General features: G+C 36.7%; 1 protein-coding gene and 1 long non-coding RNA gene across 3 annotated transcripts; both read left to right on the forward strand.

The window, feature by feature from the left end:
- Positions 1–5,672: 5,672 nt before the first annotated feature.
- Positions 5,673–6,759, forward strand: LOC141282233 (uncharacterized). The gene is made up of 3 exons (XR_012336755.1): positions 5,673–5,718; positions 5,867–5,893; positions 6,024–6,759. It is a non-coding gene; the product is annotated as an uncharacterized lncRNA (long non-coding RNA).
- Positions 6,760–10,274: 3,515 nt separating this feature from the next.
- Positions 10,275–15,021, forward strand: alkbh2 (alkB homolog 2, alpha-ketoglutarate dependent dioxygenase). Of its 2 annotated transcripts, none has more exons than XM_065266809.2 (10): positions 10,275–10,347; positions 10,897–11,195; positions 11,907–12,052; positions 12,151–12,192; positions 12,400–12,432; positions 12,573–12,617; positions 12,758–13,596; positions 13,889–14,143; positions 14,386–14,584; positions 14,709–15,021. In XM_065266809.2, exons 8-10 carry the CDS (start codon positions 13,897–13,899, stop codon positions 15,013–15,015), a joined length of 753 nt encoding a protein of 250 aa, XP_065122881.2. In that variant the 5' UTR covers positions 10,275–10,347; positions 10,897–11,195; positions 11,907–12,052; positions 12,151–12,192; positions 12,400–12,432; positions 12,573–12,617; positions 12,758–13,596; positions 13,889–13,896; the 3' UTR covers positions 15,016–15,021. The 2 variants fall into 2 exon arrangements, with proteins under 2 accessions (XP_065122881.2, XP_065122882.2); XM_065266810.2 differs by having other exon boundaries at positions 13,924–14,143.
- The last annotated feature ends 20 nt before the right edge of the window (positions 15,022–15,041 follow it).

Genomic DNA, 15,041 nt, shown 5'->3' on the forward strand with positions numbered 1-15,041 from the left:
TACATGTCTTTTATAACACATGATGCTTATAAGCAGTTTGTGTGAAAATGATTTAGTAATCATGTATAATTTATGTGACATATGTCACTTTTCCAAATCGGCTAATTATCTAAAAAATTTGTTCAAATGCTCTGTTTAATGTTCATGTATAATGTCTCTCATGTTGTTTAATCGGTAAACTGTATGGTGATGGGGAACGAGGAGACACGAGGATTTCTAAATGGGCGTGTCTGAACCCACTTTTGCTAATTTAACGACGGGAAAAATGGTTTATGCGCCAAGCGCACGCCGTAAATGAGTTGTTACTATTCTCCTAATAAGTAATGGGTGTGTTTTGGGCGTAACGTGCAATAAACCAATGAGAGTCTCAGCTCTCATCCCCTTTAAAAGCCAGTTGCGCCTGGCCCATGCCCATTTCCTATTTAGAAAGTAGAATTTGTAAATGTATTGATATCCTACATAATCATTGTAATCTCATAAAATAATTAGCAAATATGCAAGAAAAGGTTTGTATTCTAAAAATACAAACAAAAGATAAAGAATTTACAAACGTCTAGAGAGCCGTTTCAGATCTCGGACGGCGCCATGAAATTAAAACAAAAAAACATTACTTAAAAAAGGTTCTCATCTCACCTTATCCACAGGTACAGAGTCATCATATACAAATCAGTGGGGTAGCATCTTAAAAACAGATGCATTTGTTTAAAGCAAAGCATTTATTTACTTACCGGGCTACAGGTGATGCTGCAGTCTTTACGCCTTCTACCGTCTCATAATCGGTCCTCATTTATGTCCAAGAGACTCAATAATAATCTTTTATATTTGAATGCTTAAGTGTTTCATATTTAAAAGCTCTTTTGCGCTGCTGCGCATCCAAATGCGTAATAAGCAAACCCACGTTGTCGTCCCGTTTATAGGCACATATTTCTAACACGCTTATTAAATAACAACAACACTATTGCGCCATAGACTTTAGACCAGGTTTTTGTTGGTCAATGGCGTAGTCTATTTTAGTTGCCTCAAAATAGCAACGCGCCAACACTTTGATGACATCATGTAGTGCAGACCCTAGGGACCCTTGACAGAGTCCAAGAGGGTGCACCAAAGTTGTATTTTGCACTGTAATAACTGTACCTTTGCTGCATCGCTTTTCAAACGTGAATTGGGTAACTACATTGCATATAGATCCGTTTTGCCTTGATTATATTTGAAAATTAATACACAAGTTAACTGCTAAAATGTAAACTTGAGATTTACACTGGGGCACAGAAGATTTACAGTGGGGCACGTGCCCCAGTAAAAGGGGTCTAGCGAAGCCCCTGGTGTACAGTTTGTAACAGTGACTTCAGCTTTACCCATGGCGGGTAAAATGATTGTAAAATACATGTTGAGGTGAGTTCAACAAGTTTATTTTCATGTGCATATTTTTCAGGTCAGCTAGTTCCTATTTAGACCTATTTAAAGTTGCAATGGAATATAAATAAAAACAGTTTACATTAATAGGATAAGCAGCTTTTATAAATTGTAAAAGTGATTTACATATTTTAATATTATTAACAAATAATTGGGTAACACTTTACAATAAGATTCATTAGTTAACACATTAACTAATAATAATCTGCACTTATAGCATAAAGCAATTTTTTATCTTTGTTAATGTTAATAATACATTTATTTAAATCTTGTTAACATTAGTTAAAGCACTGTGAACATGAATAAACCATGAACAGCTGTATTTTTATTTACTAACGTTATCAAAGATTAACAAAATACAGAAACAAATGTACTGCTTACGTTTAGTTCATGTTAGTTAATACATTAACTAATATTAACAAATAAGAATTGAAAAAAAAAGAATTGTAAAGTGTTGCCAATAATTGCAGAGGCCTATAGAAATATTATGCTATGGGGGGGTGGGGCTTGTGAGCAAACCAATTGGCCGGTGTCTCATATAGTAGTTGTATATAAATGAGGCTATAGGTGGGAGATCTACACATTGCTTGTGTCATATTATTTAGATATTATATTCTGTACCATTTCCACTTTTTACTGTCGACTACTTCTACAATTACTTACTCATTAATTACTTATACAAAACATGATTACTACATAATTGAATCACACATTTAAATTATAATTTATAAGCCATGATTACTACACTTTTACTATTGAAAAAATATATTCCGTAAGGTATGTAAATTTTTAATTTGTAAAAATAAAAGTATGGTTTTTGTAAAGCAGATGATGACACAAAAGTACTGATGTGTCTGCAATATGAATATTAGTTTATTATATAATTTTTTGGTTAACTTTTATCTTAAAAAATTTTTATGCTTCTATTTTGTACCACGTAATTAGCTTGCTAGACCGCTTACGCAGACGAGATATCGCAATCACACATTTTTGAGCAGGCATTAGTGCTAGGTACCAATCGGGGTCCAAGGCCAAGGGGAGTCCGAATTGCTCGGGGGGACAGAATTGCTCATGACACCTGGGCTGCGTCCGAAACCGCATACTGTATAGTAGGTACTGAATAAGATGAAGTACCTACTTACTTGGCGTTAAAACAGTAGGTACTGTACAGTATGAATCCTGGTAGTATGAATGAGATTCGGACGTACTACATCCGCCATGTTGCTACATCACGCGACATACGTCGTCATCACGTCATGTCATTTCAGCCATAGATATGTATATAAAGGCTAGATGGCTCGTCCGCGCTGATGGCCAATTGAGTTGAACGTCCTCATTTTGGCGGCCATCTTAGGACAGGGCGCTCGCTCACTCGTAGCATTGAGTTTTAATGATGCAGGTACTTTTAAATGACCATAACTTGCTTAATTTTTTACCGATTTTCAAACGGATTGGTTTGTTATAAACGTCAAAGATGTACCTATGACACTGAATACGTATACTAAAAATAAATAAAAAATTCATGAAACATGTTAAAACATCCATAATTATAGCCACGTTAATAACGTTTGTAAAAAACCAAACCGTTTGTAAATCCGTCAAGAATTCAGCAAGTTACGAGCATTTTAGTTGGCGTATGTCACTCACCTTCCGTCCACAGCAGCAGGGAGCAGCACTATGGCAGCACTGACCTAAGATGGCCGCCAAGTGACGACACAGCTGACTCCGCCTTGAGCCATCTAGCCTTTATATACATATCTATGATTTCAGCGCGAAAACAGCCGCGTGCCTCTTCTTCTTCGTTGGATAATTCCTCGTCCGGGGCATCATGGGATAGTGAAGCGTCCATCGTATGCAAACTGCAAAATCTAACCAGAAGTAGTAGGTCATCCGGGTACTTTTCGCATACTGTTTTTCGAATACTATGTATTCGGACATACTACTCGCCTCGCCTACTGCTTTTCGCGTACTATATAGTATGTAGTAGGCGGTTTCGGACGCAGCACTGGTCATCGATATGTCCTGTGCCCGGTTGCATGAAACTCCTTAAGTGAGGGTTTCCCTGAGGGAGAAAAAATCCCTGAGGTAAGGGATTTATTTAAGAGCGTTGCAACAAAGGTCTTAACTGTCACCCTTACCTAAGTGTTGATACTAAGTATTTTACGATAGTCTCTGCCAAAACACGGCAGCGGAGAAGCAGTTGCTACGGTTACAAAATCTCACAGCGTAAACAAATCAACGCACGCAGCTCAACAGACGGCGAATTTGTGTACAATGAAACATCGCAAATAACAGACTGTAAAGTGCCGCATGCATGAATACTCAAAGTAATTCAAACTGGAAACATTTTATTTTGACGAACGATCAAACCGCCATTCTTCTGATAAATGCGCATCACTTTTCTCTAGGAATTATTTCGATTGTTAGAAATGCGCGTTTGTGCTTCATTTTCTTAAAAAAAAAAACATAAAATCAGCCATCGCGTGTGACGTTAAGGGACCTGTTTTAGTCCCTTAAGTTTTTAAGGGAAAATGGGACTTAAGGACTTTGTAGCAACGCATAGCAGAACTTAAGGTAATACTTTAGCATTCAAGGGTAAATACTTATTGACAGCCTTAAGGTTCACTTAAGGGTTTTTCTTGCAACCCATTTTTTATTAAGGGTACCCTTAACCTTATATTTAAGGGATTTCTTAGCTTAAGGACTTTCATGCAACCGGGCACAGGTTTTTTACAGACATAGGTGGCAACCCTATTGGACTGATATCTGAGATCTTACCAGCAGGTGGCGACACAGGTGGTTTCGAGCGCTTCAAACCAGTGACTCATTTTTCGAAGTAATTGGTTCAATTGATTCGAACCTTCGAAAAGCTTCGTTTCTCCCATCACGGTAAATGGCAACAAGCATCATTAAGTGACATAAAAACAAAAATGCCTTCTGTGTGACTCACCTGTATTAAAAAGTAATCTCGTCAGTTGACCCTTCGCAAAGCTTTATCCGACATCAGCAAAGCACTCCCACTGCACGGAATAAAGTAAAGTAAACAAAATAAAATTCAAAGCACTGCTTCAATCGAGATCACAACAATGAGGAGTAACGCTGGCTAGCTCTCTATCACTGTTACTGACATTAAAAATCTAAATCAGTATGGATTTATAACGTCACATGCAGACTCATAGGTCATCCTCCTAGCTAGCGTTAGTTAGCGCCACTGGTTTCTATCAGATCTAGTAAACGGGTGAAACTGATCATGATCATTGTGATTAACTTACCTCTGATAAAATTCTGGCAGTGTCAGAAGTTTTCAGATCCAATCCTGCAGTAGTGTGGCTATGAGATAAAACTTCCGACGAGTCTTCTTGCTCTTGTGCGAATCCATTTTATAAGTATTACATTGCTTTTAGCTGGGATCATTCGTAAAGAGTGAGAATACCACAAAATAATACTATTTATTTAAAATCACATGTGTGCAGCCAGTTTAACTGTATGTTTTCATTGGTGAATAACGTCGGGGGCGCATAATATGCGTGTTATGATTGGTCAGGTCGCCTGTCAATAAAACTCCCGCGACTTGAGGTTCGAGGCAACGCTTCCCCGCTGATGACGGAAAATTCCGTAACCACACCCATTTTTTCGCTTTTATGCAGTAGGTGACGCTGGTACCCACCTTATAAAACAATGCAGCATTACCGACCCAAAAAAGCAGTAAATGAAGAGCTTAGATACCCACTTAAATGCGTCTAGCATAATTTCTTGTTAATTAGCATTTTTATCAGGCTCTTAATGGAATTTTGCTTAAAAAACTGTAATTTTTAATGGCCCGAGCGAGGACAGGATTAAGCAGATCATTTGACACTAAAGTTTTTGTTGATAGTAGGCCTGCCTGCATCTGAACTCCCATCCTCTATGTATGTTTGGATGGTCGTTCTGAAGCTGAAATTTAACAAAAGCCTTTTACAAAATAGAATTTTCTCAGCTTTTGGTTCAAAATGTAGTATGCTATTTTTGAAGAAACCTACCCATATTTCAGAAGTGATAAAAGGAACAAATGAATATATGTTTAAAAGCAGATGGTCTGTTCTTTCATTTGATATATTTTATGTTTATATATTTAAAGAAGTAAAATAAATAAAAAAGCTAGCACTGATTGGCAACTTTTTAAAACAATGCTGGCGGGCAAACTAGTTAACCTCAACATATCTACATCACTGCCGTAAAATTTGTTTTATCTGTATTTTTCTGTCTTTCCAAATTCCGCAGCGAACACCTCAACGAGCCAGACAACCAAGTCCAACAGTAAAAAGAGTAAGTGTCCAGCATTATGTCCAATAAGACACTAAGAAGAAATTTGAATCCAAATATATTTGAAAGCTATCAAACCTTTTACCCCATTATTAATCTGAATTTAGTCTGTCTAATCACTAAATTACTGAAGATAATATTTTTATTACAGAATTGCAGACCAAACAGACCTTCCAAGGTATGATATTATGGTCTGTGGTTTAAAATAAAAGATTTATCTTTCACATTGATTCAACTTTTCTTAGCATAAAACAGAAACGGAAAATAACATTTTATACGATTTTTAAAAAGCTGTTGTTGTTTTACAGGAATTTCACACAAAAATCCAATCTACAGTTTAAAGTAAAACTGTACCATATGTTTACAACAAAAGTTTTAAAGTTCTTCACATCTGTTCAGGAGGAGTTTGATCATCTAAACCTGTCAATCATTATTTCCAGCATGTGTAAGCAGCAGTCTACTTATTCTGGCATACCAACCTCCTTCACTCCAGCTCATTTATTCTTATTACTTCAATCCAATTCTGTAGTCTGAGGTCAAGTCTTGGACAGCAGCCATATCACCCTGTAGCCTAAGACAGCTTACCCACTAAAGCTAAATAGGGTTTAGCCTGGTCAGTACTTGGATGGGAGACCTCCAGGGAAAACCAGGTTGCTGCTGGTAGAAGTGTTAGGGAGACCAACAAGGGGGTGCTCACCCTGTGGTCTGTGTGGGTCCTAACACCCCAGTATAGTGGGGTGAGACATTAAACCAAGGTCCTGACTCTCTGTGGTCATTAAATATCCCAGGATGTCATTTGAAAAAGAATTGGGTGTGTGCCAGGGCATCCTGGTCAAACTTGCCCAGTTGCGCCCATTGGCCTACTTATCATCCCCATATATACTAATTGGCTATATCACTCTGTCTCCTCTCCAATAATAAGCTGGTGTGTGGTGGGCGTTCTGGCGCAATATGGCTGCCGTCACACCATCCAGGTGGATGCTGCACATTGGTGGTGGTTGAGAAAAATCCCCTCTTTCATATGTAAAGCGCTTTGAGTGCTGCAGAAAAGCGCTATATGAATGTGACTAATTCTTAATTATTATTATTACTTTTCCATTTTGTTAATAGACATGTCAGGTGAATTTGTGAAAGCAAGAAGAGTGATTATAATATTAGAGGTTGGAGCAGAGTTTTAATCAATGTGCATTATTACAGCTTTGTACTGACCACACTTTTAAAGGCGGGGTGCGTGATTTTTGAAAAACACTTTGGAAAAGGGAATCGGGCCGACTACCAAAACACGCATGTAGCCAATCAGCAATAAGGGGTGTGTCTATTAACCGAAGCATTGCCTGGGTTATGTGTGGGGCAGGTCTATCAAAAGAAGGTCCAGATTCTATTGGGGTAGAGGCGTGCTTGTTTAGGTGATTTCAAATGTCAACATTAGCTTACAGAGATCATGCGCGTGCATGATCTATAAGACTTTAAGACTATTAACCCTTGTATTGTGTTCGATTTTTGTGACGATTTTGATGGAGCGGGTCAAATTGACCCGCATTGGATTCAATGCAATTCCGTAAATATCACATTATGAAAAACAAGAAGGGATTAGGTATGAACAGAACCATTTTAGTATCAGTCTTTGTCACACATTGTAAACACTTCAAAATTAAAAAGTAAGATTTAAAAAAATGCATTTAACCACAATTTTTAACATGTTTGTTTTAACAAATGTTGCACAAAAACTGTTGCAACATTTAACATTTTAAATTTTAATTCAACATGTTTTTTTTAACATACCTATGTTTAAGACATCCTAAATGAACAATTTAGTATTGCTGTGAAATGAAATGAAGCTTTTCTTTTTCTAAACAGCCTCATCTTTTGTTCTTGAGGCTCATTGTACAAATTCAAGAAATCACTGTTTACATGATGTGCACACATCAAGCATGCGCTTTCTGACCTCTTGCATTTTACACAAATGATGCTTATTTTGGTGTCATGTTTTGTGGGGCACAGCTGGCATCACCTGTATTCACCTCTGGATTTACTGTGGGTCTGAATTAATCTGCTTTACATAGTATTTCATATACATTGAAAATAGAAATGATAGTTCACATTTACTTTTCTGTGTCTGAGGAAGTCTTTATCAGTACTGAAAATAGTGAGGAAAAGCTCACTTTTCCCTTTCCAGGGTAGTAAAACACCAAAATATATGCAATAAATGTATTTAATTTGTGTCTATACAGTTGCCTTGGAACAAACAAATATGGGTCAAATTGACCCGCGAACATCAAAATCGTACCAAAAATCATTATTTGTGCTAAAAAAAACCACTTCAAAACACATCAGTGTATCCTAACTTTGCATGCATGTTCATGGCCCTAAATGAGAATAAGTGACAAAATTTCTGGAAGAAAACTGAAACTTTAGTAGTATTTCATATACATTGTAAACAGAAATTATAGCTCACTTTTACCATCTGTAAAAGTCTTTTTCAGTACTCAAAATAGTGAGGAGAAGCATTTTTACCCCCATTTCAGGATAGTAAAACACCAATATAACAACAAACACTAAAAATATATATTTAATTTAGGTCTATGCAGTTGCTTTGGAGCAAAACAAAATGCGGGTCAAATTGACCCGCGAACCTCAAAATCGTTACAAAATTATTTTGGTACACTTCAAAAAATATCAGCATGTCTAAACTTTGCATGCATGTTCATGGCCATAAATGAGAAAAAGTCAAAAAATTTCAAGAATAAAATCACAGGTTAACTGGTTTATCCGACAGCTTAAAAATCAAAACGGGTCAAATTGACCCGGAACATAATATAAGGGTTAAAGGACAAGTTCTGTATTTTACACTTAAAGCCCTGTTTTCAGATTGTTTATGATGAAATTGAACGGTTTTGACTGAAATTTGGACGTATGCTGCTGGCCCGAGGATTTTAGGCGTCTGTGGTATCACCCCCCCCACACACACACACACACACACAATGGCTTTATAGGTGCACAGGAACAATCCTTCCTAAAATGCATTAAACTTTTGTTTTCAAAGACGTTAAACTCACCGAGTGGTCAGGGCTGTTCACTGATATGCTCACACAAAAATCGCTGCAAAAGATGATTTCCAACAGGTTTTATCGTATTTTTCGTCCAACTCCATTGACTTGTATTAGATGTGCTGTGAGGTACGGTATTACTCCGCCACCGGAAACGGAAATGAAGTTGTTTATATTCTTGCATTTGGCAAAGGTGGATTATCGCCACCAACTGGGCTGGAGTGTCTATTATTCAAGCTCTCAACGGAAGAATATACTGGTGTGAGGCGTTTGGAAAAATAGGTCCACAAGTTTACAACAAACGATAAAACACCTGTTGGAAAGCATCTTTTGCAGTGATTTTTGTGTGAGCATATCAGTGAACACCCCTGACCACTCGGTGAGTTTCACGTCTTTATAAACGAAAGTTTAATGCATTTTAGGAAGGATTGTTCCAGTGCACCTATGCAGCCATTGTGGGGGTGAGGGGGTTATACCACAGAAACCAAAAATTCTCGGTCCAGCATCATATGTCCAAATTTCAGTCAAAACCCTTTAAGCATTATAATTTTCTGTCCATTCTGATACAGATGACAAAAATACGTATTCCTGTACATGTATTCTCTTTTTTCAGTGCATCCCGTTTTTGGGTAATGTTTACAATTTGTAACCAGTAATAGCCTGTCTTGTATACCAAAAATCACATCTACTGAATACAGAGTTTATTTGATAGAGATAGGAGTGGTAGTGACATATTAAAGGGACAGTAAGTAGGATTTTCCCCCATCTAGTGGTAAAATTGTATTTTGCATTCAAACGAATAGTGCTCTCTAGCGCCTCACTTTTACAAATGCGTGTTTGCAACTAAGGCAGCCATTATGTACTCACGGATCTCCTTTTCTGTTTCAGCTGGTTCATGTGTTTTGAATGAAAACCCGTTGTGGAAACGTGTTGTGGTAAGCTAGTGCTTTTCGACCCTCTCTGCTAATATAGTTTTTCAATATGGCGGAACGACACGAAAGCCTTCTAGGACTTACCCGTTCAATGTAAATAAAGAGAAGAAATTCTAAGCTTACAAAGAAAAGTCAAATCATTGGCTGAGGTAATTTGACACCAATGAGGACATATTTATGAATGAATCCATTGATTTTGAAAAACTACACAGTGTCCCTTTAAAATTAAGTGAGAATTGTTTGTTATATATATATTATTACCACATGATTAGAATAAAACCCCTGCTCCAAAGAATTGTGACAAAGATGATGTAAACAGCAAAATATTTCAAATAAAATGAAAGCAAAAAAATGATTACAGTGTGCTGCTCTTTTCTAAATGATTTGCATACCTCTAACAAACAACAAAAATCTTTATAAACGTGTGTGACTTGCTTTTTGAGTCCCATAAGCACATGCAGAGAAAATAAAATAAAACTGGTCCACATAGCTAGCAGGAAATGACGGCAGAACTGACGACTTGTCCAGCAAACTCTTCAACCACCCACATCCACATGCAGAGCAAACTGAAAGTTTCATTGCCACTCACTGAAGAATACGCCATTCTGTGTTGACTCTAAGGTTTCTTTCTCCTCATGTTTTCATCCTAAATGGTAACTTACTTTTTGTTATTTATATTTATGGTTTTAATCAACGATTTTCAGCTAATCTAAGATGTTAAGCAGGATAAAGGATATGAAGATGTGGTTAATAATTATGAGAAGTCACTACACTCTAAAAATGGCTGGGTTATTTTTAAGCCATGCTGGGTAAATATTGGATAGAACCATAGCTGGGTTAAAATTGACCTATTGATGGTTTGTTTTAACCCCACTACTGGGCTATTATAAACCATGGTTGGATAACAACCAACATTGGGTCATTTTTAACCCGGCATGTGTTCTGTCCAATATATCCGTTATGGTTAAAAATAACCCAGCCATTTTTAGAGTGTAACATGCTCAAAATATATCCTAGTCCAAAGATACATTGAGTGCCATAAAATGAATATATTTTATTTATGAAGATATGTTTTAAACAGAAAACGAAGCCCAGTACCTAAAAAATGCCACAATTGTATAACTTTTAATCAACCTGTGATGTTCAGACGGAAACTGGTGAATACAGTGGGCTGATGTTTGTTGCTGTTGTGGTTTTCTCAGGTCTGTGTGAATGTAGAGAGGGGAAGTTAAGCTACACCTCAACTGAGCTGCAAACAGACCCTCTGGTACATTGTAACTCTGGTACCCGTCCTGTTTAAATCAGGCAGCACTATGGATAAAGATAGCTTGTTGTATTATACCAGTGCAGCTATATCTAATCGTTTGGAGAAAATCTGATAGGTGAAGTGAATGCTTGAAAAGGGAAATTACTGTGTACTTGTTTATAGTTGCATCTGGGTCTCTACTGTCCGAGGATTTAAACTATAGCATTTTCCTTCAGAAAACTGGATTTCACACATGTGAGTAAAGCATTGCTGAACATCATATTGCTGTTCTTTAATTCAATATGCTGTTTTGCATTACATCTCTTCATATTCATGGTGTCTCAAAATAGCACAGATAAGTACACTTAGATGTTCTAAGAACATTTCTTAATGTCTAGTGATATATCAGGGCCATTTTATGATTAATTGATATACATTTCTTACATACTGTTCCTTTAAGTTTAACCATGGTACCAAGAAACATAATTTTGTTATGTTAGGGTAAAAAAATAAGCTTTCTTTGCAAAATTTCACCAAGAACAGTTCACGTGGCAGAAGTGATTTCTTTGTCTCTGACATCCATCTAAGAAGAAATGTTGTGACAAGTGCTGTTGATTGACAATCTGACATCTGGATTTTTTGGCATAACATACATCAAGCAAATTGAAGAGATAGCGCCATATTAAAATATTTTTACTAAAATGTGCTTAACCATTTGGTTGAGAGATAGTTAGAGGATAAAGTACACTGTGGATGTGTGTACTTCTTTTTCACCTGGGCACCCTGCTGGAAGGTCTTGGGTGCGTAATTGGCATTGATAGGTTTCAAAGTATAAAAAGTATTTTTATGATATTACTTTATTTTTGCCCAATTGCAATACAATGCTTCACAGATTAAAGTTTTTCTTCAGTTAAAATTATCAAAATTGTCTAATAATGTGTCATGTGTTTGTTTTAATTTTAACAGTACGCACCTTCGGCCTAAAGCTTAATCAGAAAGCTTGGGTGATATGATGATTTCTATCTGGCATTACGTTGCAGGAGCAGCAACATTTGTTATTATTTTTACCTTTGTTGTGGTCACAGTGTGTTGCATTTGTCATAAATGCAAAAGTAAGTGTATCAAATCAACTATAAAAAAGTAAAAAAAAAAAAAAACGTGGGATTTTTTGTTTTGATCAATAAAATAACTTAATCTCTTTCTGTTTAAGCATCAGAGGAACCATATTATGCAAATACAAGAAGCCGGCATGGTAAGTTCCTGATCCCATTTACTCCCATTCAGTTAAATGTGAATAGTAATACTCAGGGCTGAAATTCAAATTCATTGACATCATCACACCCACCACCCCCTTATAACCCACTACCTTCTCCTGAAGTTCTATTTTGTGTGACATATGACATTATGAATTAAACCAACCAGTAACATATTTTTAAATTTTCTTCCATTTTGATAATAGTTCCAAATTCCAGACAAGATCAAACAATCTATGGTAAGTTTATTTTTCATATCACCCAACTAACAATAATATTCAGTAACATATACAGAAAAGAGCACATGTCTAAATAAAACAATAATTGTATAAGTAACAGGTAGGATATTGTTTCAAGTTGTCTTATTACTTCTTTGCAGAAAATGATCATGAGTTCAAAAAAAAGATCGATAAGAAAGAAAAGAGTAAGTATATCAAACTTTCCCAGACATGTATGCATAAATAATAATACAAAATTCACTGTTTGACAGGCAGTTGGGTGTAAATGAAGTAAAACCAAAATTACCAACATGAACATGAGATTTAATATTATTGGTCTTTGCAGGCCAGATTTCACCAGTTTACATCAACGGACCTGACAATATAAGATTGCCTGTAATTGCCATTTATGCCAACACTACAGCAAACCCAGAGACTTCTGAAAGCTGCACAGACAACGATTATGAAAATGTGGAGATTTGTGGTGGCCGTAAATGACAATTTTGCGATTCTGCAAGATGGATTTCTGTGTTTATTTTTATTTCTGCTTTTAACTATCTTGATAGGGTTAAAGTGGAATAAGGACAGTATAAGTAGAGCATAATTAGGTATTTTATACGATCAGCCTTTTCACTAAAATGTATATTTTTTTAAAGTCAAATGCAAAAGTATTGCATTTCATTGCAAAATTCTACTACAAATGCAGTTATATATATCAAGACTTACATTAGTATGCTAGTTAAATTTCAATGCTTGACATTAATAATTATATTTCTGTGAGTTATGACGTCATTGTTGATATCAAGAATTCACGTTTTTAATGGTGTAAATCTAACTGCTGATATCAAGAATAACCCACAATTTCATCAACAAAATGATCATTCTAATTAGTTGTTCATATCGAAATTCCATATACTTTAATTTAAAGTCAGATCGTCTTGCTATAGCTGAACTGCATTTCGGCATGTGAACAGTTTAAGAGAAAATAAGTTTTTCATGGTTGTTCAAAAAACTGTAGATCAACCAAGCGCTACGTTAGATCCGATGCACTGGGATCACGTGTCCTCTGTAATGACGTAACCTTCTTACACTTCCGGGGGTGTGACGCGATTTGATGGAGGAGAGAAATGAAAGTTTCGCGATTAAGACTAAACAATTGACCAGGACATACTTAATTTTACCCAGGTAAGGGCCATACTAAATATATCCCAAAATTACAATTATATAAGGCAAATGCATACCCATAAATATTGCTTGCACGTGCTGTTCCGTCCTGCATGTAACCCTAAAACCATTCTCTGCACTCCGAAATGTAATGGAATATCGCTGGTAATTGGAAATGTTAAACAGCAGCTGGTGTAAATAAGCACATGGGAATAACTTGGATGCAATGACGTCAAGAATTACATAATTTGCAATTATTTGTGGCTCAAGCAAACTGGCTTTTGGACTGGATCACTTAAGTTATGCCTTACAGGTGTTTAAATGGATAAGTTTGTAACTCACTTAAAGAGATCAGCTGTATCTGCTGAGAAAGCTCAATGGAAGAAAGAGAAACTAATGAAGATATGCAACGAGGATGTGTGTGAGGCAGAAGAGGAGTTTCCTCAACCTATCCCTTGGCAGAAGATCGAGGCAGAGAGTCTGGATTGTGACTACTGTTTGCTGTTTCACAAAAATGAGGCTGATCGTCTTTTCAACCAGTTAGAAGAAGAGGTGGTGTACTTTACAGGTATTGTATAATGCACGATTGTCTTTCTTTCTTTGCATTACACACACACATTTTTTTTTATATGATTAAACAAAACCTAGAAGACGACAAATGCTGAACATAAAGGTTTTTATTTTTCCTTGTTTATTACTTTGTAACCCTAATGTTTTCTTTCAAGATTGCTAGAACTTACCATGTATGTTTCACTAAAATTAATACATGCTTAAAATAGTTTGCTTTTCCACTTTTTTCTTGTGACCAAGGTGACAAAGCCAAGGTGCAAGTTTATGGAAAGATGCACAACGTGCCGAGGAAGCAAGCAACATACGGGGACGAGGGACTGACGTACTCTTTCTCTGGAGTCCATCTGCTGGCCAGACCATGGACTCCCACTTTAATACACATTCGAGATGCTGTCACCAAGGCAACAGGCCATACATTCAACTTTGTTTTGATAAACAGGTAATTTAATGTGTGATGTAAAAGGCGTCCTCCTGAAAGTTGATACAAAGGCACTGCATTGCATAGCATAAAAATCATGCCCCCCCCCAAGTAAAAAACACACCCAATTTTGTCTTAATATCAGGTATAAGGATGGTGATGATCACATAGGAGAGCACCGGGATGATGAACGGGAACTCGATCCTGCCTGCCCTATTGCCTCTGTATCACTAGGGGCAGCCCGTGACTTCATTTTCCGTCACAAGGATGCACGAACTGGTCCTGCCAAACATCAGATTGAACCTGTGAAGCTGGAGTTAGCCCATGGAAGTGTACTGCTCATGAACTATCCCACTAACAAATTCTGGTATCACAGCCTTCCAGTGCGGAAAAAGGTTAAAACACCACGCATCAACCTTACTTTCAGGCGCATAATAAAGAAGCTGCATTAAAATGTAGAGACTGTTTCCAGGACCCT

This window comes from Paramisgurnus dabryanus, chromosome 5 (assembly GCF_030506205.2).
Source record: "Paramisgurnus dabryanus chromosome 5, PD_genome_1.1, whole genome shotgun sequence".
NCBI classification, from domain to species: Eukaryota; Metazoa; Chordata; class Actinopteri; order Cypriniformes; family Cobitidae; genus Paramisgurnus; species Paramisgurnus dabryanus.